The sequence below is a fragment of the Manis pentadactyla genome, chromosome 7 (assembly GCF_030020395.1).
Source record: "Manis pentadactyla isolate mManPen7 chromosome 7, mManPen7.hap1, whole genome shotgun sequence".
Classification (NCBI taxonomy): domain Eukaryota; kingdom Metazoa; phylum Chordata; class Mammalia; order Pholidota; family Manidae; genus Manis; species Manis pentadactyla.
In genome coordinates this window covers 56,412,924-56,437,229 of record NC_080025.1, presented here as the reverse complement: position 1 = coordinate 56,437,229, position 24,306 = coordinate 56,412,924, and the positions used below count along the sequence as shown (strand labels likewise).

The 24,306-nt window shown below is 38.5% G+C and overlaps 1 protein-coding gene across 2 annotated transcripts in view; it reads left to right on the top strand.

The window, feature by feature from the left end:
• The first annotated feature begins 465 nt into the window (after positions 1–465).
• The window catches only part of PRKAR2B (protein kinase cAMP-dependent type II regulatory subunit beta), a 124,637-nt gene continuing 100,796 nt past the window's right edge, over positions 466–24,306 (top strand). Inside the window, exon 1 of one of the 2 annotated variants that reach the window (XM_036880787.2) lies at positions 466–1,024. In XM_036880787.2, coding sequence (XP_036736682.2) covers positions 709–1,024 — 316 coding nt within the window. In that variant the 5' untranslated portion in view covers positions 466–708. The remainder of the gene's footprint in view (positions 1,025–24,306) is intronic. The other variant, XM_036880786.2, reaches the window with a different exon arrangement.

The following is a 24,306-nucleotide window of genomic DNA, read 5'->3' as shown; positions in this document are numbered from 1 at the left end:
GAAAAGAATGGTGTCACGAAGATGGGGTATTCTTTCTTTGTCCAAAAAGAGAACGAGCACCACGATATGACTTTAAACATAAGACATTACCAACACTTATCGCGGATGAAAATAAAATGCTGCTACCGAAATGGAGGCTGAAGTTTCAGGGCAAATCGGGCGGCACCAGCTGTACGTGGCTTCCCACGTTGCGCGGCCAGGTGGACGGCGAGGCGCGTCGGGGCTGACGCCCGGTGGCGGAGAGTGGGGCCCAGGGCTCCCGGTCCCGACTCTCGGGGAGCGCTCCTGCCGCGCTCCCCGCGAGACCGCCGGCACCCAGCAGCCTCTTCGGCCCAGCGGCGGCGGCGGGAGTGAGGTGAGCGGCGCCCGCCAGCGGAGGTTGCCATGGTTTCCAGGGGTCACGTGGGCGCGCGGCAGCGCTGCGGGGGCGGGGCGGCCCGGGCGGGGGAGAGGGGCGGCCACGGCGGGAGCGGGAGGAGCCGGAGATGCTGCCAGTCCTCCTGGGGCCGCGCTCGCTCAGCCGCCGCCGCCGCACGGAGCAGCCGGGAGCAGGGAGCCGCGGGCCGGGCCAGCCGGGCGGCTGGGGTCGAGTGCGCCGCGCTCGCAACCGGTAGCGCCGTCCGCGCTCGCTGGACTGCCGCGGGGCCCGAGGCCGTTCCGCGGAGGGGGCGAGGGCGGCGCCCAGGCGCCCGCCGCCCCGGAGGCAGGATGAGCATCGAGATCCCGGCGGGACTGACGGAGCTGCTGCAGGGCTTCACGGTGGAGGTGCTGAGGCACCAGCCGGCGGACCTGCTGGAGTTCGCGCTGCAGCACTTCACGCGCCTTCAGCAGGAGAACGAGCGCAAAGGCGCCGCGCGCTTCGACCATGAGGGCAGGACTTGGGGGGACGCGGGCGCCGCCGCCGGTGGTGGCACCCCCAGCAAGGGGGTCAACTTCGCCGAGGAGCCCCTGCACACGGACTCCGAAAACGGGGAGGAGGAGGAGGAGGAGGAGGCGGCGGTCGCGGACGCGGGGGCGTTCAACGGTGAGGACCCCGCGCCCTGCGCGGCCCCGCTTCCCACCGCCGTGCCCCGCTTTGCTCTTTAATTCCGCGGCTTGGCGCACCCACCTCCCCGCGTGCTCCACCTTCCCTGCCTCGCCATCGCGCCCACCCCCTCAGCATCCATTTCTGTCTCTCACTCGCCTACCTTCCTACTCTGCTCCCTTGTCATGCCCTCCCACCTCGTCCCCTGTGGAGGGGGGAGCCGAAAGGTTACGGCTCTGCCATTTGCCCCTTCGTCCTGCGCTCGGGGGCGGAGGACGGGCGCTTTGGGGTGGGCATGTGAAAGACGACTTTCACTGTGGTTGGAGCTCTTTCGCTTGACGGAGACCATTGTGTACAAAGAAAACTGGCTCGCTTGGAGTCCTCTTTCAGCCCTTACATTTATTAATGGAGTGTCCTAAGAGAAAAGGCGAGGGGTATTCAATTGAATTGGCTTTACTGCCGTTAGGACGGCAGATTCACTCAAAGGTGCATGAAATTGGACTCACTGGGGACAGAATAAAATTTATGATAAGAGCTTTGACGTACTTAGAAACAGTAATATATAATTTAACAATTTACCAGTGCCGCGTTGTGTTAATTCTGGACATACAACAAAGGATCCTGTTTAACCTGCAACCCATGGGGTCTTTGGAATGAGGAAACGGGCTAATTGTTCGCTTTTTATTTAAAACAAATACTGAATGACTTGGTGCCTTTTTAAAAAAGTGTGTGAAAAACACTGTAGGAAGTTCTGAAAGCTTGTTGGTTGTCTTTAGAATGAAAAGCCAGTGAGTAATTGTAAGGACTGTGCCAGACACTGAAGCTAAAAAGAATGAATGGGTAAGAAAAGGAATTTTCTCAAATAGCTGCTCCTGGCAAGCCCCACCCCTTCTGCTTACAACCCTCTTTCATTAACACACACACATATTTACAGTGTCCTGTATTTTACAAAACATGCCTAAATCCCATCTTTATGGCATCCTAAGCTAAAACACAATGGTTTGCAAATGTGCAAGTATTTTCTCTTTGTGGTGTAAGGCAAATATGCATTCAGCATTGCACCAGCTTTTATTTATTTACACTGCTTGTAGTTAATGTGTCCGGAGCGCATTTCATATAATGAAACGTTTTAAAGTGTCATTGCCTTGTGTATGTTCCTAGTAAGATGTTTCTTTCCTTTGCAATATTGTTGAAATGTGTAGTAAAATTAATGTATTTTTAGCGTGTCTGAAGTAACCAGAAAAACCTTGGAAAGGGAAGGTTGTTACTTTAAAATTTTTAGTTTCAGTCTTTTTAGTGTTTGCAGGGATAGGATAATTACATTCTTAATTGTTTTTTTTCACAAGAATTTAATCAGATGCGTTTCTTGCTAGAAACAAAAAAAATGATAGAAGAAAACATTTTAAATAGATGGAAAGGAGAAGCCAATAACGGACGACACAGAAAGGGCAGAAGCATCTAATACTTCTTTTATGCTCTTTTTTTTTTCTTTTATGCTCTTGACACATGCATGTACACATGCATACATACACATGCAATGCACATGACAGAAAAAAGGACTAGTTTCTGGACTGGAGGAAACTAGGAACTAAGGGACTTGGCAAATCTATATATGTTGAATATGATATATTGTTAGTATGACTAAAATAATTTGTTTGTATAATGCTTTTGAAGTACTTTGCATTGACGATTCCATTTTCTCCTTACAATGTACACAGACCAGATTTTATTTCCATTTTGCAGCAAAGAAATAAGCTATTAATTTCTAAACACCAGGGATCATTTTATATGGATTCCCCAAGGCACCTTTATAGTAAAAATTGCTCAGTGTGAGTTTTAATAAATACTTGTTAACTAATTTCACTATTTATTAACCAGCCCTGGCCCCAAGGACTTCAAAACTTTTTGAGTGCAACCAGTACAACTTGATCATTATCCAATACACATATATGTATGTATGTATAACAGAAACTTGGGCAATGGTATTCCCTCTACCAGGTCCAGTAGAAAATATCTTCTAGAACATTTTCTTTTCTAATCAATTTCCTCATATTATTTTTTAAGCAAATTTTATTGAGATATACAGTATAAAAATAATTATAGGCTACCAAGGGGTTGCAAACTTTTTTGTAAAGAAGCAGACAGTAGGATTTGTGAGCAAGATATGGTCTGTATTGCATATTTTTCTTTTTCTTTTTTTAAACAGGTATTCCCTTTGGAAGTTGGGGCTGTACTTCCTCCATAGTTTGCTGATCCTTGGTGAGGGAGTGTGGGGGAGTCAAAATGGTGCCATTGGGGAAAAATATAATAGGAGTGAGCCTATCAGTTTAACATCTAGGTCTAAAAATGTGACAAAATGTGAAAATATCAGACACTGGGTAATTCTGGCATAGTAAATAATAAGTACTACATGGCAAGTCTTAATTTAATGTGACACAGCATAAGACCAGCTGGATCACTAATTCTTAAATTTGAGTGTGCAATCTCAAGGAAGTTGAATTGAGAAATGAGTATTACCTGTTACCATTCTTGGAGAGCTTTTTTGAATAGGTTGGACTGGGACAAGGGATCTTTTTTTTGCTGGCAGACATCCCAGATCATTCTGTTATCCACAGTTTCCTGACCTCACTTTGATATACATTAATCAAGAGAAATGGTAATAATACCTCTTCTTAATAGTTAAAAAAGATAGCTGTCATTTGTTGCCATTTGCTGTATGCTAGGCCTTATCTAAATGCTTTAATTGTTATCCCAGCTCTGTGAGAAATATGAGGCCATCACTTGTCCAGGGTCACACAGCTAGTATGCTGCAGAACGGGGATTGGAACACAGGGGGTCCTGGCTCCATGCCTGTGATCTCCCAGGCTTTATCTCTGAAAGAGAGTGGGGCTGGCATCTCTTCAGTATTCCTTTTATCTCAAGCTTTACTTGAGACCCTGAATGTGTTTTATCTTTAAGGTTCTGAAAAATAAACTTGTCCAGGGTCACATATAGGACCAGTGAGTAGTAGAGCCTGGTTTCTTGCTCACATCTCTCTGACCCAAGACCAGTAGGGAGTTCTTCCTAAATGAAATTTGTAGTATGGGCTGACTCACAGGTCAGGTTTTCCTGGTTATTTTTCCAGTAATGGTGATGAATTTGCATTGATTGGTTCATACCCACTTTCATGAATCCCTTTAGGACAAGTGATGAGAGGTTGGGCAAAAAGATCAGTTTTTGATGGTGCAAAATACCCATGACTCATGTAGGAATCAAGCATGTGACCTTGACCACATAGTTGGTGGCAGCTGAATCAAATAAGTGAGCCAGGGTCTGGTAGCATGGCCATTGATGGCACTAGGCCAAACATCCAGATGGGGAAAGGTGTTCTTTTCTTCTTACCTTTCCAAAGATCCCTTCCCCTGCTGATAGCTTTCCCATTCCTCTCCTATTCTCTTTTAATATTATCACTTTTAATTTTTACTTTCAGTTTTCTACCAATTCTGGTTAAAGGGCAACCTTTAGGTGCTAGAATGATAATAGCTAATGGTGATCTGTCGTTTGTGGGGAACTATTGAAATCCTGAAAGAAGCTCTAATGGAGGCTGCCTCCCTCTTTCCCATCCTACAGAAAGCGAATAAAGCTTGATATGTCACTTAGGAAAGGGTAATGTCCCCAAGCTTGGAAGTTATTAGCAAGGTTTAACAGTAGGCCAAAGAGTTGGATCAGTATTAGTCTGGAGTGAAATCTATAGTAATTAATGGTTTTATACAGTCATCATTGTGAGTTCCTATGTTGCTCAATAATTTCTAAAGTGAAATTGCTGAAATTATAAAATGAAAGAATTAAATTCCAAATTACCATGATAAATTGACAAGTGACCTAAAACAAAATCAATTACATGTGGATACATGAAAAGCAACCAACCTGGGAGAAAAATAAACTAATACAGAAGAGCTAATTTTCCCTATTGTGGAAGTGGAAGAAAAATATCTCTAGTTCAAAGTGGATATACAAGCCAGAAATATAGAACCATGCCTTATAAAGCATGTCAAAGATACATAAATATCTATAAATTTATATATACACATTAATATATATATATGTGTGTATGTATAAATGTAAAATTACTATGTAACAACTATGACTTAATCCTAACTCTGACCTATGTCAAATCTTGTTGGAGATCCTTATCTATTTTTGATTTTTTACCATTTAAAGGGATTACGGAGACTTTACAAGAGAACCTAAAATGTAAAATACTGAAAAGTTGGAGCTTGTGGTGGGAGATTAAGGGAACAAAAGTTATTTATCATGAGAAGAAATGGATGGAGAGTTGAGAAGAATATTCATGTATCTAAGAAGGTTTCTTAGATGATTATGAGCAAATAGTCTTTATCTTGTTAGATACAGAATTAGAAGAACTAAGCTTCATTATAACTTGAATAAAACTCAGAAATTCATTTATCTGCAGTGGTTTATGTGGTCTCCCTAAAACGAGATGGCAGAAGCAATAAGGGCAGGAGACAGACTGGCTTCCCAAGAATCTGCTGTGAAAATGTTCTTAACCATGCCCATACTGGGAGTAAAAAATCAGTGACCTATTGAGTTCTTTGCCTAACTGACAGTGGGAAATCATAGCTTTAAAGAATTGTTGCACTGGTTGAGTGACTAGGCTCACTTCTATGTGTCTCTAAGAACTTGCTCTCGCTGTGGCTACTACAGTTTATGATGCAAAGCAGCTAATTGTTAGCTCTTGACTCCTACTGCACTTAGCTGTCAACATATTACTAAAATTATTTTAGTGGTTGTAGTTCTCTTATGCAACTAACCGAAAGTTAAACTATCTTTTAATATCTTATCAACCTCTTAAATGCATTTAATTGGTTTGAAAAATGTTCATGAAAGTCAGCTTTTTTGAATTAACTTTAATTCAGATTTTTTTTTAAATGTATGAAACACTGCACTAGGCATGTTGACCAGTTATCATACTAATGGTATTTAATGTTTATAAGGCCCTTAGGACAGTGCACACAGCAGGCATTGATTACCTGTTAAATAAATGATCTAAAGAACATGAAGTCTGATAGAAGTGCAAACTATTCTTGCAGAATAGCAATTTCATTATATTTTGTGGGAAGTGAACCTAGTGTTTGCACTTTTTAGAGAGATGAAATAGGAAATGGGTTTATATGGTAGTTCCACCTAGGATTTAATGTGAAATTATGTTGCACAGTAATAAAACCCACATCCTTTCAACTCACAGTTTTTAGCTAACAGCTCCAAGATTTTATAGTTCATGAGGCTTTATGGTCTTTGGCTGTTAGAAATTTACATGGTGAATTTTAAATTTACATGATAGTCTTAATTCCTCCTGAAATGGATTACATCATTCATGACAGCCATAAAATATTGATGCCATTTATTTTAGTCATGAGCATAAAACAATGCTGTTGGAGAAGATTTTTAAAATATGGAATTACAGATGATAATTGTTATTTTCAAAGTGGAACTGTTATGAATATTATTCATTTTAATAGTAGTATTAGGTGGGTTGCTTTAGGGATTGAAATTGGAAATCAAAGGACTTGAATAGATGTCCTTTCTCAAATCTTATCCATCTGGTACTTTAGGCTTTGGGAAAAGGGAGGGAGAGAGGGGAAGGGAAAAAGGCGAGGAGGAGGGAGGTAGGGATGGGAAGAGAGGTGTGAGATCACTTGGGACTTGTGAAGGGTTCTTTGAGTAACTTACCTTTGTCTGCAGAGAGGGCATAGAATCAAAACACCTAAACAAAAATGGAAGCATGGGATGCTATCTTAAAAACTGTTTGGCCATTGTTTACTGTGAGACAGTTATAAGCTTTCCATTTGAGGTTGCACATAAAGTGATGTGCTGTGTATGGGTGGGGCGAGTAAATATTTAATGGTTATTTATTTTTGCAAATCTCATTCCATGGATGTCAGTAAATTTCCAGCTGTCAAGATTTTTGGTCATAGTTGTGTCAAAAACAAATGTGTTTCTTTTCAACCTGTAAATACTAACAGGCCTTTGAATTCATCAATGAGGAATTTTTTGGGACCCATTAAGAAAGTCATTTAATGAGACCAGTAGCAAGGAGAAGGCCTGTGGTGGAGGGTGTTAGAGGGAGGGTTTCGGTGAGAGAGATGGAGTGATGGCAGGATCCACCATAGTGTCTGTAAAGTCACAGTACCAGGAAGGGCTGAGCCCTGGGGTGGCCTGTTAGGAGAATAAATGTATGAAAGTGAGAAGGTTGGGTGCTGTATGCATTTACTCTCAGCAAAAATGTTAATTGACAACGCTCTGCACCATGCTGCTGCTCTCTGTCTCTCTGTCCCCCTGTTCTCCCTGCTCTCTCTCCCTCTCTCTCTCTCTTTCTCTCTCTCTTTCTCTCTCTTTCTCTCCCCCTCCCTCTGGGGCAGCCACTCTCTCTTTTAGATAATAAAGTCTCTTGTGTGGGGAAAAAAAATGTTAATTGAACCTAAGTGTCTATCAGTAGATGAATGGATAAAGAAGATGTGGTACATATACACAATGGAATATTATTCAGCCATAAGAAGAAAACAAATCCTACCATTTGCAACAACATGGATGGAGCTAGAGGGTATTATGCTCAGTGAAATAAGCCAGGCGGAGAAAGACAAGTATCAAATGATTTCATATGTGGAGTATAAGAACAAAGGAAAACTGAAGGAACAAGACAGCAGCAGAATCACAGAACCCATGAATGGACTAACAGTTACCAAAGGGAAAGGGACTGGGGAGGATGGGTGGGAAGGGAGGGATAAGGGTGGGAAAAAGAAAGAGGGCTTTACAAGTAGCATGTATAATGTGGAGGGGGTAGGGGCGGTCTCTACAACACAGAGAAGACAAGTAGTGATTTTACAGCATCTTACTACGCTGATGGACAGTGACTCTGAAGGGGTATGTGGGGGGGACTTGGTGAAGGGGGGAGCCTAGTAAACATAATGTTCTTCATGTAATTGTAGATTAATGATACCAAAATTAAAAAAAAATATATATATATATATATAAACCAGGGATTGCTGAGGCCATTTCATCCCCATGGGAAATGACTGCCTGCGAGTGAAGCTCACCAGAGGAAAACTTAGTTGAAAGAGGGAGAGTTCTTTGTTTGAGACCCTGGATCCAGCTGTGCCTGAAGCCAACAACCGTAGGCTTTTTGGTTACATAAACCAATAAATTCTTTTTTCTTTTTTCATTAAAAAAAATGTTGAGAGCCAACTCCTTTTGCTGAGATAAAAAAATGATTATTCTCATTAATTTATCTCTGGACTCCTAAAGAAATCATCTTTTTGCTAGAGACTGTCTCATAGTGTACATTATCTATTTCATTGAACAGATGGGGCAGCTGAGAGCTGGAGAAGTTCCTCACCCAAATTTAGTCGGTTTTGGTCTTGTTCATAGAACAATCACTTAACATTCTGTGTGCTATTTATATTAACTGACATCTTACGAATTCTGCCCATCTTCCATTCAGGTGATAGATAAGGTTTGAAAGGCCAGGCCAAGAGAAGGGCTTTTGTACTTTTGCTCTCAGACTTATTGTTTGTTTATTCTTGCTTTTTTTAATTGCAGTGAAACCTCATATTAGACTTCATTTTATCAGTTGCTTAAGAATCGAATTTTATAAATGGAAAAGAAAATAGGGTGCAGCAATTTTTCTAAGGTGAATGAATTATTACTGTGCTCCTGGTCCTGTTCTTATTGCCCTTCCAGTTGTCCATACCATTTAGTTGCGGTTGGGATAGTCAAAAATCCCATATAAAAACATTACTATGATGCTGATTATTGTCTTCATTTTATGGGAGTGAGTTTTGTGCTTCGGAAGTTCAAAATGACTCAGGCTGTTCCATTATGTAATTATTTTTTGGAAAGAATTTGAGCTAAAATTTTCAGGTCATGGCTTACATGCAAACACAACAATCTAAAAAAATCAGAAATATAAACGGTTGGTGTAACATTTATAAATGTTTCAGCAATAGGCTCTGCCATGTGTAACTTAATATGTTTGGAAACTAAAAAAAAAATCATTCCAGTTGGTGCTGTTTAAAAAAGTTCCTGTATTTTAAAAAAAGACAAAAGGTCAAAATATAAACACATGTTCCACATAAAAGTGAAGCCAAGAAAATATGCTGTATACAGTTATTCCATAGTTTGGCTAGAGACTGACATTGTTTAATTTACATTAGCTGTTCCAAGACAAAATAGTTCCTGGGAGTGATATTAAGAGGATTTTTTTTTTGGATAGAAAAGAAGGGGAAAAGCTTCCACTTGTTTAAATACATTTCATTTAGACCCAAAAAAGCATCTTTCCAAAAGGTTATGCTGAATTAAAACATGACTCGGCTGTTTCATTTCAGTTCCTATAGAAAGTTAATGTTTGTTAAATGATATTCTTTTCGTTTAATAATAATTGTTAACATTTTTGGCTGCTTAAGTATCAGACACTGAACAAGGACATTTATACATGTCATTTAGCCCTCTTCAGAGTCAAGTGATGGAGTCAGGGTTTGAACCTGTGACAGTCTAAGTTCAGAGCCATTTCCTTAGCCATGGTACATATCCTACATTTTCAGTTATGCTTATAGCAGTAACTGGATTGAAAAGAACCACCTATCAAAAATAAGCTATCTGTTTTTCCCTCTGAAAATGTGCAGTCTAGCTCAGCATTGATCTGGCCCTTTTACACTTTGTTTTCATATCTTTAGCACTTCATACACTGTAGAAACTGAATAAAATGTATATTTTTAAAAAAGAACACCTGATATACTGAGTGGTTTAATGCTCAAAACTTTTTGATTATGTACCCTCATTAGCAAAATGTATACTAGTATGTACTCCTAATATCTGTATTTATAAATCTCATGCATATACCAGTGTATTTATTATGTACATGGTAAAGCATCCCACATGAATTCTGAAAGGAAGAAGTCAAAAGTATTTTGACTTTAATTCACAAGTTAAATTTTTTTTCCTTCACACAAAAGGTTTGCCTTATACTCTGCCTTGGGGTGTATGAACCCATTTTGGAGATCACAACTCCAAACAATACAACTGAACTTGATACTCTATTAATATGCAAGGTACATATAATCAACTTTGGTTTCCTGATTTAAACTCCTAGATTATAAAGGGCCTGCAGGTTGGCAGGATCCTAGCATGCATGTGTATATATGTTTTAAGGCATTCATTGGTGAGTTCATCGTTTGAGTCAACAGAAGTTTGGGAGAATAAAGAGGAAATTTCTATCATAAGAATGGAAATAAAATCATATTTCCTGAAAGGTAAGATTCAGGCTTTTTTCTTTTAAACTTGCATTCTTGACTGCACCTTGAACCCCAGTCTAGATTGTAGAGTAGCATTGTTCTTGGTGCAGATTTTGGGGATGTGACAAAGAGAATCATTTATATTAAAGGTGTTGCTTAAGAATCACTAAATCATGGAAATGCCAATCAGAATTAGAGGAAAATTTAACTATAAGAGTTTAAAGGAAATGAAGTTTCATAGAGGCACATCCTCTGGAGACAACAGTTGGTTAGAAGGGAGACATTTTCACTCTCTCCTATCTGTAATTTGAAACAGTATGTACTGCATGCTTGTATTACTATCCAATACATTTTAATTGTAAAAAGACATGAAAGGAAGGCAATTTACTTTACATGTAAGTGTCCATTCAGTAGTAAATAAGACATAGATGTGCTTCTAAACTGATCCAGCCAAATATTCTTACGTAAATTATTCCCTTGGTCCTCAGCATACAGTCCTCTTTCCTGAACTTTCTGCCAGATCCCACTCTCCAGAGGTTAGCTGACATTTCACCCCACCAAAAGCCTTTGCAGTCTCTCTGACATGGCTGGTATCAGTGTGGCAGGATGAACGTGTTCTGCATCTGAGTAGGCTTTGCAGGTACCAGGTATCCTTGCCACAGGCAGGCAGGAATGTGCAGGAATATGCTCTCTCCCTCTAGGGCTTTCCTGTGTGTGCTGCCCTTTGCCCACAGTAGGTGCTCAAATATACTTTAAATTAACCTTAATTGAATACTAAATGTGTAATAATGGTAAATGTCTATAAATGTATCTAAAACAATTGAAACCCTCTTTGGCATGAAGACATTTAAAATAGCCTAATGATCCTTCACATTAATGCATTTCAAAACATTTTCATGGAAGAAAAAAGCTTTAGCCTATCTTCAGTTTCAGAGTGTTTAGACCTCATTATATTAAAAACGAGGCTTTATTATATTTTGATCTGATACTTGATGACTTGACAAAATGCAAAGAACACGGGCACACAGGCTTGTCTGGCCAGTAAGGATTTCACATTCTAACTGGGGAGACGTTCAAACCCACCTAAATGTCCCATGTCCTTGCTTCACTGAAAGAGCCCTGTGCTAAATCCAAAACTTGCCTTTCCTCATCATTTCTACCACCTAGAATGCAGGCTGCCTTCCTCCCTTTCTTGCATGAATCCTGCACTCCACTCAGGCTTGCTTGCCCGTTGGAGCCCTCCTGTTTTCCCTCCAGCTCCAGCACAGACCTCCTCTCTAAAGACTGAGATCGACACGTTTTCTCGCTTACCAGCAGCCACCTTTGCTTGCTTGTTCCTCAGGCACTTCCAAATAATTTTGTCCTTAACTGAATGTGTTTTCTTCAGTTATGGCTGTTCTCTCTGTATTCTCATGGCATTCTGTTTTTTCCCTCCACTAATTTGATAAACATGGTCAGTAGAGCCCCCTTTCCTCCGCCTCATGTTTCTTAAACCTGGTAGCTATGGAAAACAGATGCTTTTAGTTGCTGAAAATATAAAAATACAGACATGAAAAATCAGAAACAGTGGAAACTTTAAAAAAAAAAAGACTTCACTTTGTTATTGACTCTGGGTTTGAATTCTGTCTCTGCCATTTATCACTTCTGGCACCTTGAGCAAGTTAACATTTACCATCTGTGCCTCACTTTCCTCATCTGTGAAATGGGAATAATGATGGTACCTATCTCTGAGGGTTGTTGTAAGAATTAAATGATGTAACAGTGTCTGTTGTATGTTAAGCACTGTGTATTGGTTTATTAAGAAAGGGAGGCAAGGAAGGAGAATGGGAGAGGCAAGTTTTAGAAGTCAGAACATGACAGTTTTTTTAAATGAAGTTTATTGAAAATATAAGAAACTAGAGACTGCTTTCAAGGCAGAGGATTAAAATGCTTTTTTAAGAAAAGTTACTAATGAAAAATATAAAAGTAAAGTTTTTAGCTAAGTGTTTCAAACTTAAAAAATCCCATGCTCCTTTAAATCTTAACTCCTTTAATTCCATTTGAAATGCAAGGTAAATAGTCTGACTTAAAAAAATGAAAAAAGCATTAGAATAAAGATTTGCTTTATTTTCATACCATCCCTCCCTTAAGAATCAGTGTTAACCTGCCAGAGTAAATAAATTCGTGTGTGCAAAATCTCCATTTTTATGGTTTTAAGTTCTAGCAAGCCATTTTAAAACAACTTAAGAAAGAGTAGGTAGGAGTATTGCAAATAGTCACTTGCTTATTTAAATGAGGTGGATGCTTATAGTAAAAACATCGGTATGTACTTGAAATATAAATTAATTGGAAAAAATTAGTTGTATTAAATTGACAGCTTATTGCCACTTTTTTCCTCATGTCATAATATTTGTGAAAGTAAGCTCAAGATGGGACAAATTTATACTTCCCTAAGTTTTATGTTAGAATGTGGTTTTATTCCAAAAGCCCATAATTACATACTTGCTCCCCTATAAATTGCTAACTTAATATATTTTTAGAAGGACAAAAGATAAACATTTGTGTATACTTTGTTTTGTTTTGTTTTTTGGTATCATTAATATACAATTACATGAGCAACATTGTGGTTACTGGATTCGCCCCATTATCAAGTCCCCACCACATACCCCATTACAGTCACTGTCCATCAGCATAGTAAGATGCTATAGAACCACTACTTGTCTTCTCTGTGCTATACTGGCTTCCCCGTAACCCCCACCTACATTATGTGTGCTAATCGTAATGCCCCTTTTTCCCCTTATCCCTCCTTCTCACCGCCTTCCCCGCAGTCCCTTTCTCTTTGGCAACTGTTATTCCATTTTTGGAATGGTTCTGTGCGTCTGCTACTGTTTTGTTCCTTCAGGTTTGCTTTGTCCTTATGCCCCACAGATGAGTTAAATCATTTGGTACTTGTCTTTCTCTGCCTGGCTTATTTCACTGAGCATAATACCCTCTAGCTCCATCCATGTTGTTGCAAATGGTAGGATTTGTTTTCTTCTTATGGCTGAATAATATTCCATTATGTTTATGTACCACATCTTTATCCATTCTTCCACTGATGGACACTTAGGTTGCTTCCATTTCTTGGCTATTGTAAATAGTGCAGCGGTAAACATAGGGGGATATATATCTTTTTGAGGCATGTGAGTTCTTTATATATTTTGGATGTTAACCCCTTGTTGGATATGTCATTTACAAATATATTCTCCCATACTGTAGGAATGGCTTTTTCTTCCGCTGATAGTGTCCTTTGCTGTACAGAAGCTTTTTAGCATGATGTAGTCCCATTTGTTCATTTTTGCTTTTGTTTCCCATGCCCGAGGAGATGCTTTCAGAAAAAAGTTACTCATATTTTTATTCGAGAGATTTTTGTCTATGTTTTCTTCTGAGCGTATTATGGTTTCATGAGTTACATTCAGGTCTTTGATCCATTTTGAGTTTACTTTTGTGTATGGGGTTAGACAGTAATCCAGTTTCATTCTCTTGCAGGTAGCTGTCCAGTTTTGCCAACACGAGCTGTTGAAGAGGCTGTCATTTTCCCATTGTATATTCATGGCTTCTTTATCATATATTGATTGACCATATATGTCGGGGTTTATATCTGGGCTTTCTAATCTGTTCCAGTGGTCTGTGGGTCTGTTCTTATGCCAGTACCAACTTGTCTTGATTACTGTGGTTTTTTTAGTAGAGCTTGAAGTCAGGAAGCTTAATTCCCCCAGCTTTATTCTTCCTTCTCAAGATTGCTTTGGCTATTCGGGGTCTTTTGTGGTTCCATATGAATTTTAGAACTATTTGCTCTAGTTCACTGATATTTTGATAGGGATTGCATTGAATCTGTAAAAAAAGTGCTTTAGGCAGGATGGCCATTTTAACAATATTAATTCTTCCTATCCATGAGCACAGGATGTGTTTCCATTTATTGGTACCTTCTTTAATTTCTCTCATGAGTGTCTTGTAGTTTTCAGAGTATAGGTCTTTCACTTCCTTGGTTATGTTTATTCCTAGGTATTTTATTCTTTATGATGCAATTGTGAATGGAATTGTTTTCCCGATTTCTCTTTGTACTAGTTCATCTTTAGTGTATAGGAATGCAACAGATTTCTGTGTATTAATTTTGTATCCAGCAGCATTGCTGAACTCAGATATTAGATCTAGTAGTTTTGGGGTGAATTCCTTAGTTTTTTTTATGTACAGTATCATGTCATCTGCAAATAATAACAGTTTGACTTCTTCCTTGCCAATGTTGATGCCTTTTATTTCTTTGTGTTGTCTGATTCCCTTGGCTAGGACCTCCAGAACTATGTTGAATAAAAGTGGGGAGAGTGGGCATCCTTGTCTTGTTCCCGATCTTAAAGGAAAAGCTTTCAGCTTCTCGCTGTTAAGTATGATGTAGGCTACGGGTTTGTCATATATGGCCTTCATTATGTTGAGGTACTTGCCCTCTATACCCATTTTGTTGAGAGATTTTATCATGAATGGATGTTGAATTTTGTCAAATGCTTTTTCAGCATCTATGGAGATGATCATGTGGTTTTTGTCCTTTTTGTTGATGTGGTGGATGATGTTGATGGGTTTTCAAATGGTGTACCATCCTTGCATCCCTGGAATGCATCCCACTTGATCATGATGGATGATCTTTTTGATGTATTTTTGAGTTCGGTTTGCTAATATTTTGTTGAGTATTTTTGCATCTATGATCATCAGGGATATTGGTCTTTAATTTTCTTTTTTTGTGGTGTCTTTGCCTGGTTTTGGTATTAAAGTGGTGTTGGCTTCGTAGAATGAGTTTGGGAGTATTCCATCTGCTTCTACTTTTTGGAAAACTTTAAGGAGGATGGGTATTAGGTCTTCACTAAATGTTTGATAAAATTCAGCAGTGAAACCATCTGCTTCAGGTGTTTTGTTCTTAGGTAGATTTTTGATTGCCAATTCAATTTCCTTGCTGGTAATTGGTCCATTCAGAATTTTTGTTTCTTCCTGGGTCAGCCTTGGAAGGTTGTATTTTTCTAGAAAGTTGTCCTTTTCTTCTAGATTATCCAGTTTGTTAGCATATAATTTTTCATAATTTTCTCTCATAATTCTTTGTATTTCTGTGGTGTCCATAATGATTTTTCCTTTCTTATTTCTGTTTCTGTTTATGTGTGTAGAATCTCTTTTTTTCTTGAGAAGTCTGACTAAGGGTTTATCTGTTTTGTTTATTTTCTCAAAGAACCAGCTCCTGTTTTCATTGATTCTTTCTATTGTTTTAGTCTTCTCAATTTTATTTATTTCTGCTCTAATCTTTATTATGTCCCTCCTTCTACTGACTTTGGGCCTCATTTGTTCTTCCTTTTCTAGTTTTGTTAATTGTGAGTTTAGACTGTTCATTTGGGATTGTTCTTCTTTCCTGAGGTAGGCCTGTATTGCAATATACTTCCCTTTTAGCTTGGCCTTTACTGTGTCCCACAGATTTTGTGGTTTTGAATTATTGTTGTCATTTGTCTCCATATATTGCTTGATCTCTGTTTTTATTTGGTCATTGATCCACTGATTATTTAGGAGCATGTTATTAAGCCTCCATGTGTTTGTGGCATTTTTCATTTTCTTTGCGTAATTTATTTCTAGTTTCATACCTTTGTGATCTGAGAAGCTGGTTGGTACAATTTCAATTTTTTTGCATTTACCAAGGCTCTTTTTATGGCCTAGTGTATGGTTTATTCTTGACAATGTTCCATGTGCACTTGAGAAGAATGTGTATCCTGTTGCTTTTGGATGGAGTGTTCTGTAGATGTCCATTAGGTCCATCTGTTCTAATACGTTATTCAGTGCCTCTGTCTCTTTACTTATTTTCTGTCTGGTTGATCTGTCCTTTGGAATGAGAGGTGTGTTGAAGTCTCCTAAAGTAAATGCATTGCATTCTATTTCCTCCTTTAATTCTGTTAGTATTTGTTTCACGTATGTTGGTGCTCCTGTATTGGGTGAATACATATTTATAATGGTTATATCCTCTTGTTGGACTGAACCTTTTATCATTATGTAATATCCTTCTTTTTCTCTTGTGACTTTCTTTGTTTTGAATTCTATTTTGTCTGATACAAGTACTGCAACTCCTGCTTTTTCTCCCTATTAATTGCATGAAATATCTTTTTCCATCCCTTTATTTTCAGTCTGTGTATGTCTTTGGGTTTGAAGTGAGTTTCTTGTAGGCAGCATATAGACGGGTCTTGTTTTTTTATCCATTCAGTGACTCTATATCTTTTGATTGGTGCATTCAGACCATTTACATTTTGGGGTGATTATCAATAGGTATATACTTATTGCCTTTGCAGGCTTTAGATTTGTGGTTACCAAATGTTCAAGGGTAATTCCCTTACTATCTAACAGTCTAATTTAACTCACTTAGTATATTACAAACATAACCTAAAGGTTCTTTTTTGTTTTCCCTCCTTTTTCTTCCTCCTCCATTCTTTATATGTTAGGTATCATATTTTGTACTCTTTATCCCTTGATTGACTTTGGGGGTAGTTGATTTGATTTTGTATCTACTTAGTAATTAATTGTTCTACTTTGCTGTGGTTTTATTTCCCCTGGTGACAGCTATTTAGCCTTAGGAATACTTCCATCTATAGCCATCCCTCCAAAATGCACTATAGAGGTAGTTTGTGGGAGGTAAATTCTCTCAGCTTTTGCTTATCTGAAAATTGTTTAATCCCTCCTTCAAATTTAAATGATTGCCTTGCCGGATAGAATATTCTTGGTTCGAGGCCCTTCTTTTTCATTGCATTAAATACATCAGTGCCACTCACTTCTGGCCTGTAAGATTTCTGTTGAGAAGTCTGATGATAGCCTGTTGGGTTTACCTTTGTATGTGATGTTTTTTCTCTCTCTAGCTACTTTTAAAAGTCTATCCTTATCCTTGATCTTTGCCATTTTAATTATTATATGTCTTGATGTTGTCTTTCTGGGGTCCCTTGTGTTAGGAGATCTGTGCACCTCCATGGCCTGAGAGATTATCTCCTTCCCCAGATTGGGGAAGTTTTCAGCAATTACATTGTCAAAGACACTTTCTATCCCTTTTTCTCTCTCTTCTTTTTCTGGTACCCCTATAATGTTAGTATTATTCCGTTTGGATTGGTCACACAGTTCTCTCAATATTCTTTCATTCTTAGAGATCCTTTTTTCTCTCTGTGTCTCAGCTTTGTATTCCTCTTCTCTAATTTCTATTCCATTTACCATCTCTTCTTCTACTACATCTAATCTGGTTTTAAATCCCTCCATTGTATGTTTCATTTCAGATCTGGAATTCCTTAATGATTGAATCTCTGTCTTAAATTCGTTCCTTAGTTCTTGAATATTTTTCTGTACCTCCATGAGCATGTTTATGAGTTTTGTTTTGAACTCTCTTTCAGGAAGATTGGTAAGTTCAGTTTCATTTGTCCCTTTTTCTGGGGTTTGTGAGAATTTGGTCTGAACCAGGTTCCTTTGATGCTTCATATTTCTATGTGGCGCCCTCTAGCGCCTAAAAGCTCTAGTCTCTGTATCTGCTCAACCCCTGGAGTGAGGTTGGGCATCGCAGGGGAGTGGCACTGGTGCTTAGAGGGTAGGAAAGAGCTGTTTCCCGATTCCCGGCTGCAATGCCTGTCTCCAGTGCCAGAGCCAGTGGGCCGAGCACACAGGTGTAAGCCTCTGTGCTTTTCATCTCTAGATGTTCTTCTCTGTACTTTTCATCTCTAGCTGTTTTAGGTGGGGCCTCCCTCTGGCTGGCCTAATGCCAGCGCATTGACGGCTGTTTTGCGAGCTGGTTCCGGCAGGACAGGAGGGGGCCTCGGATCTGAGTAGCCAGCCACGGTGATGGAGTGCCTGAAGCTCCTCAAAATTCCCAACCTGCTGGGCAGAGCGTGCCCAGACCACCTTGTCTAATTTAACTCAATTAGTATCCCTTCTCCTGCGCAGCAAGCTCCGTGCCAACCCTGCTCCTTCAGCATCCTTCTCGCTGCTAGGAAGCCTCTCAGACCACCTGCCTTTCCTTTGTCCCAGAGTCACCGGATGTGGATCCCTGTTCTCCACAAATGGCCAGAATATCAGTCTCTCAAGCACTCTGCCTGTCGCAGCTCCCCAACCCCACGAATCTCCAGAGCACCACACAGTGTAGGTTTGTGTTCTAAAGCAGATCTCTAGGGCTGTGTGTTCAGCATTTCTAGGCTACCTCCCCCTTTGCACTCCGTTTCTCTTCCTCCTGCCGGAGAACTGGTGTGGGGGAGGGGCTTGAGTCCCGCTGGATCAAGGCTTTGGTACGTTACCCTGTTTTGTGAGGTCTGCTCTCTTCTCCAGGTTTATGCAGTCTGGTGCAGCCTTCTTTCCTTTTGCTGTTTTAGGGTTAGTTGTGTTAACTATATTTTTGTACTATATGTGGTTTTGAGAGGAGTTCTCTTGTCTCACCTCTCATGCTGCCATCTTGAATCGATCTGTACCTTTGTTTTTATATGGAATTGTTTACAGCCTTTGATTTCTTATTTGACACTCATTAACAGGAATGATATAACAACTAAGCAATTTAGTACTTTTGATTAATAATAATTCCTTAAAAAGAATCCAAAAGGACAAGACAAGTAGTGATTCTACAGCATCTTACTACGCTGATGGACAGTGACTGTAATGGGGTATGTGATGGGGACTTGATGATGAGGGGAGTCTAGTAACCATAATGTTGCTCATGTAATTGTAGATTAATGATACCAAAATAAAAAAAAAAATCCAAAAGATGGTGTTTGAATTATAATAAAAACTCATCTGTAAAAAGAGTATCTTGTTAAAAATATTTTAGGAGGACATTTAGCATTAAAAGGGTAGAAAGTTTCAGTTAATGCAAGGCGCATGCAAGTTCTAGAGATACAATGTACAGCATGGTGACCCTAGTTACCTGTCTGTATTGTACACTTGAAGTTTGCTATGTAGATAGAGCTTAAATTAAAATCTTGGCATGCATTTGTGCACACATAATGGTAGCTATGTAGAGTTGATGGATATGTTATTGATTGTGGTGATTTCAGTGTATACATACATCAAAACATCAAGTTGTATTTAAATATATACCATTTTTATATGCCAAGGATGATAAAGTGTGAATTATTCTGGTTGGGGTGGTTGTGTCAGAGCATACTGAGAGATTTTTATCTGTAGATAAAACCAAGTAGAGCAGAACTTTTTTTTTTCTTTTTTAGTGTGAGGTATTTCTAGTGTACAGAAAGGAACTAAGTAAGGGATGCTCACATACACCATCCCTTAGCTCTAATAAATTTTAACCTTTTTTTCCTTTAAGAAAATAACAGCTGTGCAGTAGGAGTCCCTTATATATCCTGTCATCCTGTTCTGTTACCTTCCCTCTCCATAGATAACCAGCACTATGGTGAATTTGTTATTTGTATCTCCTGTGCATGTTCTTGTATTACTATTATGAAGGCACTTATCCACAGATTAGAAATAGTGCTATTTTGAATATTTTTTGTATAAATTGTGCCACATGTAAGTTTCATTTATGTAAATTATCATCTTTCAGCTTGTTTTTAAGAATGGTGTTTAAGATGATGTTACACTGATTCATGTAGTTCTAGTTCATTTATTTTAAACTGCTATGTAGTATGCCCTTCTAAATACTTTATCCATTCTTTGCTAAATATTTTGGTTGTTTCCAATTTGTTATCACAGTGCTGTAGTGAACACTGTGTGTGTGCATATTATGCAGCTGTAGTAGAGTTTGTAAGGTATTTTTCAAAGTGTGGTCTGAGAACCCCTGGAGAACCATTCCCCTTCTACTCCCAGACCTTTACAGGGGGCCTATGGTGTGAAAACTGTAATAATTATAATAAGAAAAACAATAAGTTCTTTGCCTTTTTTCTCTCTCCTTCTCTCCTAAGTATATGCTATGGTTTTCCAGAGGGTACACGATGTATGGTACGACAACAGATCTGAACATAGAAGCAGGTATGAGAACCCAGCTGCCTTCTATTAAACCAGATTTGCAGAAATATACACAGAGTCATTCTTTTTACTACATTTTGTTTGTTTTGGAAAATATGTTTTCCAAAATCTGTTATGTAAGATAATATGTAATTATTTTGTTGTTGGCAATTTTAGATGAACTATTTAAAAAGTGTATCAGTTCAATTTCTAATACAATAAATATTGATGGACATAAGTCACATGATAATGTTTTTAAGAATATAAAGAGTTTTGAGACCAAAGGGTTTGAGGATTGCAGCTTTGGGGTATATACCTACACGTGGCAAGGCTGGTCGTAGGGATGCATAGCTTTTAACTGCACCTCATGCTGCCATGTTTGCTTGGCAATGTTGTCACACCACTTTACATTCTCAGGAGCAACTTAAGAGTTCTGGTTCTCCACATTCAAGCTAACAATTGTTGGTGGCAGATTTCTAACAAGCTTTGCCAATAGGATGGATTAGATGGAATCTGCTTTTCCCTGAGAACTAGTGATTTAGAGCATCTTTTCTTGTTCATTGACCATATTTGTAGTTTATCTTCTGTAAAAAAAACTTTTCTTACTCTTTGCCATTTTTCCTATCTTGCTGATTGTGTTGTTTTTACTGATTTGTTGAGGGGCTTCTTTTTTTTTTCCTCTTTTTTTCTTTTCTTTTCCCTTCCTCCTTCCTTCCCTCCTTTCCTACCTTCCTTTCTTTCCTGGTTATTAATCTTTTGTTGATAACACATATTGAAAAGATCACTCCTAGTCTTGGGTTTGTCTTTTCATTTTGTTTAAGGTAACTTTGGTTGACTAGAATTTCTTAATTTTAACATAGCCTAACATTAATTTGTTCTTTTATAATTATGCTTTTTGTGCCTTGTTTGAGGACTCCATCTATATCCCAAATTAAAAAGATAATCTCTTTTTATTCTAAAAATGAAAAAATTTTAAGTTTCATACTGAAGGTTTTAATCCATAGATAATTTATTTTTGTGTATGGTATGAGATGGGAATCTCATTTCATTTTTTAAAACTAAACATCACTTATTGATTTTTTCCCCACCTATTTTTCTTCAGAATTGTTCATTCATAGGCTTTTATTATTCCATAGGCTTTTTATTATTTAAGGTAAGCTTCTTCAGTTTTGTGAAAAAGTTTATTGGGGGTTTTATTGGAATTGTACTGGATTTATAAACAAATATGGAGAGAATAGATATTTTAGTGATAATGAGTCTTCCTAGCCATGAACTTGGTATATCTCCCATTTATTCAGTCTTTGTTATTTATATTCTTCAGTAATGTTTTGTAATTTTCTCCATAAAGAATTTTCTCATCTTTTCTTAGTCTTATTTCTATGTAACTTGTCAGTTTTGTTATTATAACTGGGATTTTTTTCTGTTATGTATCCTAATTTGTCTTTACTGAGAATATATAAAAAGAACTGGTAAAACTCAATAAAGAGCCTCTAATCAAATTGAGCTAAAGACTTGAACAGTTTGATAAAGAAGACATAAGAATTGCCAGTAAGCACATGGGATGATGCTCACTATTGTTAATTACTAAGGAAGTGAGAATTAAAACCATGCCATTTTTTATGAAATGCCATTAAACACACACACAAAAAATGGCTAGAATAAGAAGACATACCTTACATTGGCAAAGATGTGGAGCAACTAGAGCTCTTATATATTGTCTAAGAGGGTATAAAATGGTACAAACACTTAGGAAGACTGTGGGCTTTTGTAAGGTTAAACATTCACCTACCTATGACCCAGCAATCCTACTCTAGGCATTTACTCAAGAAAAATAAATGCATACATTTACAAAAAGGCTTGGATACAAATATTCATAGAAGCTTTATTCAAAATAGCCCAAATTGGAAACAATCCAAATGCTCATCAACAGGAGAAAGGGTAAACAAATTGTGATGTGGTAATATAATGGAATACTATTCAGCTAAAAAAAAAAAAAACTACTGATCCTCTCAATAGCAAGAATTAATCTGACATTTATATAAAATATGAAAACAGGGTGTGCGGGTAACCAACACAGGCAGCGGAGAAGGGCAAGGCGACCAGCAAGCAGGAAAGGACTTTGTTCTCCCAGCTGACACACACGCTACCTGCCTACAACTACCTCTATTGCAATAAAAAGGCAGAAGAATTTGGTCCAGTCCAGAATTACCCAGACAACCCCCAAGAGAGGGCCTGGGGAGATATATTTAACCAGTCTTCCTGAAAAAGAATTCAAAATAAAGGTCATAATCATGCTGATGGACCTGCAAAGAAATATGCAAGAGCTAAACGATCAAGTTGGGAGGGAGAATACAGAAATAAAACAATCTCTGGAAGGACTTAAGAGCAGACTGGATGAAGTGCGAGAGGCCATTAATGGAATAGAAACCAGAGATCAGGAACACAGAGAAGCTGAGGCAGAGAGAGAGAAAAGGGTCTCCAGGAATGAAAGAACATTAAGAGAACTGTGTGACCAATCCAAACGGAACAATATTCACATTATAGGGGTACCAGAAGAAGAGAGAGAAAAAGGGATAGAAACTATCTTTGAAGAAATAATTGCTGAAAACTTCCCCAAACTGGGGGAAGAAATAGTCTGTCAGACCATGGAAGCCGTCAGAACCCCCAACAGAAGGGACCCAAGGAGGACAACACCAAGACTTATAATAATTAAAATGGCAAAGATCAAAGACAAGGACAGAGCATTAAAGGCAGCCAGAGAGAGAAAAAAGGTCACCTACAAAGGTAAACCCATCAGGCTTTCATCAGACTTCCCAACAGAAACCTTACAGGCCAGAAGAGAATGATATGGTATATTTAATGCAATGAAACAGAAGGGCCTTGAACCAAGAATACTGTATCCAGCATGACTATCATTTGAATATGAAGGAGGGATTAAACAATTCCCAGATGAGCAAAAGTTGAGGAATTTTGCCTCCCACAAACCACCTTGACAGGACATTTTAAAGGGACTGCTCTAGATGGAAGCACTCCTAAGGCTAAAAATAGTTGTCAACAGAGAAAATAAAATCACAACAAAGAAAGCAGACCAGCCAAATACTTACAAAGGGCAAAAAATAAAATCAGCTATTCACAAAAGCAGTCAAAGGAAACAAAAGAGTACAGAATAAAACACCTAACATATAAAGAATGGAGGAGGAGGAATAAGAAGGGAGAGAAATAAAGAATCATCAGACTGTGTTTATAATAGCTTAATAAGAAAGTTAAGTTAGACGGTTAGATAGTAAAGAACCTACCCTTGAACCTTTGATAACCACGAATCTAAAGTCTGCAATGGCAATACATACATATCTTTCAATAATCACCCTAAATGTAAATACACAGAATGCACCAATCAAAAGACACAGAGTAATAGAATGGATAAAAAAGCAAGACCCATCTATATGCTGCTTACAAGAGACTCACCTCAAAACCAAAGACATACACAGATTAAAAGTCAAGGGATGGAAAAAGATATTTCATGCAAACAAAGGGAGAAGAAAGCAGGTTTTGCACTACTTGTATCAGACAAAATTGACTTCAAAACAAAGAAAGTCACAAGAGGTAAAGAAGGACATTACATAATGATAAAGGGGGCAGTCCAACAAGAGGATATAACCATTATATGTATTCACCCAATACAGGAGCACCAACATACGTGAAACAAATACTAACAGAATTAAAGGAGGAAATAGAATGCAATGCATTTACTTTAGGAGACTTCAACACACCTCTCACTCCAAAGGACAGATCCACCATACAGAAAATAAGTAAAGAGACAGAGGTACTGAATAACATATTAGAACAGATGGACCTAATGGACATCTACAGAACACTCCATCCAAAAGCAACAGGATACACATTCTTCTCAAGTGCACATGGAACACTTTCCAGAATAGACCACATACTAGGCCACAAAAAGAGCTTCAGTAAATTCAAAAACATTGAAATTCTCCCAACCAACTTCTCAGACCACAAAGGCATAAAACTAGAAATAAATTG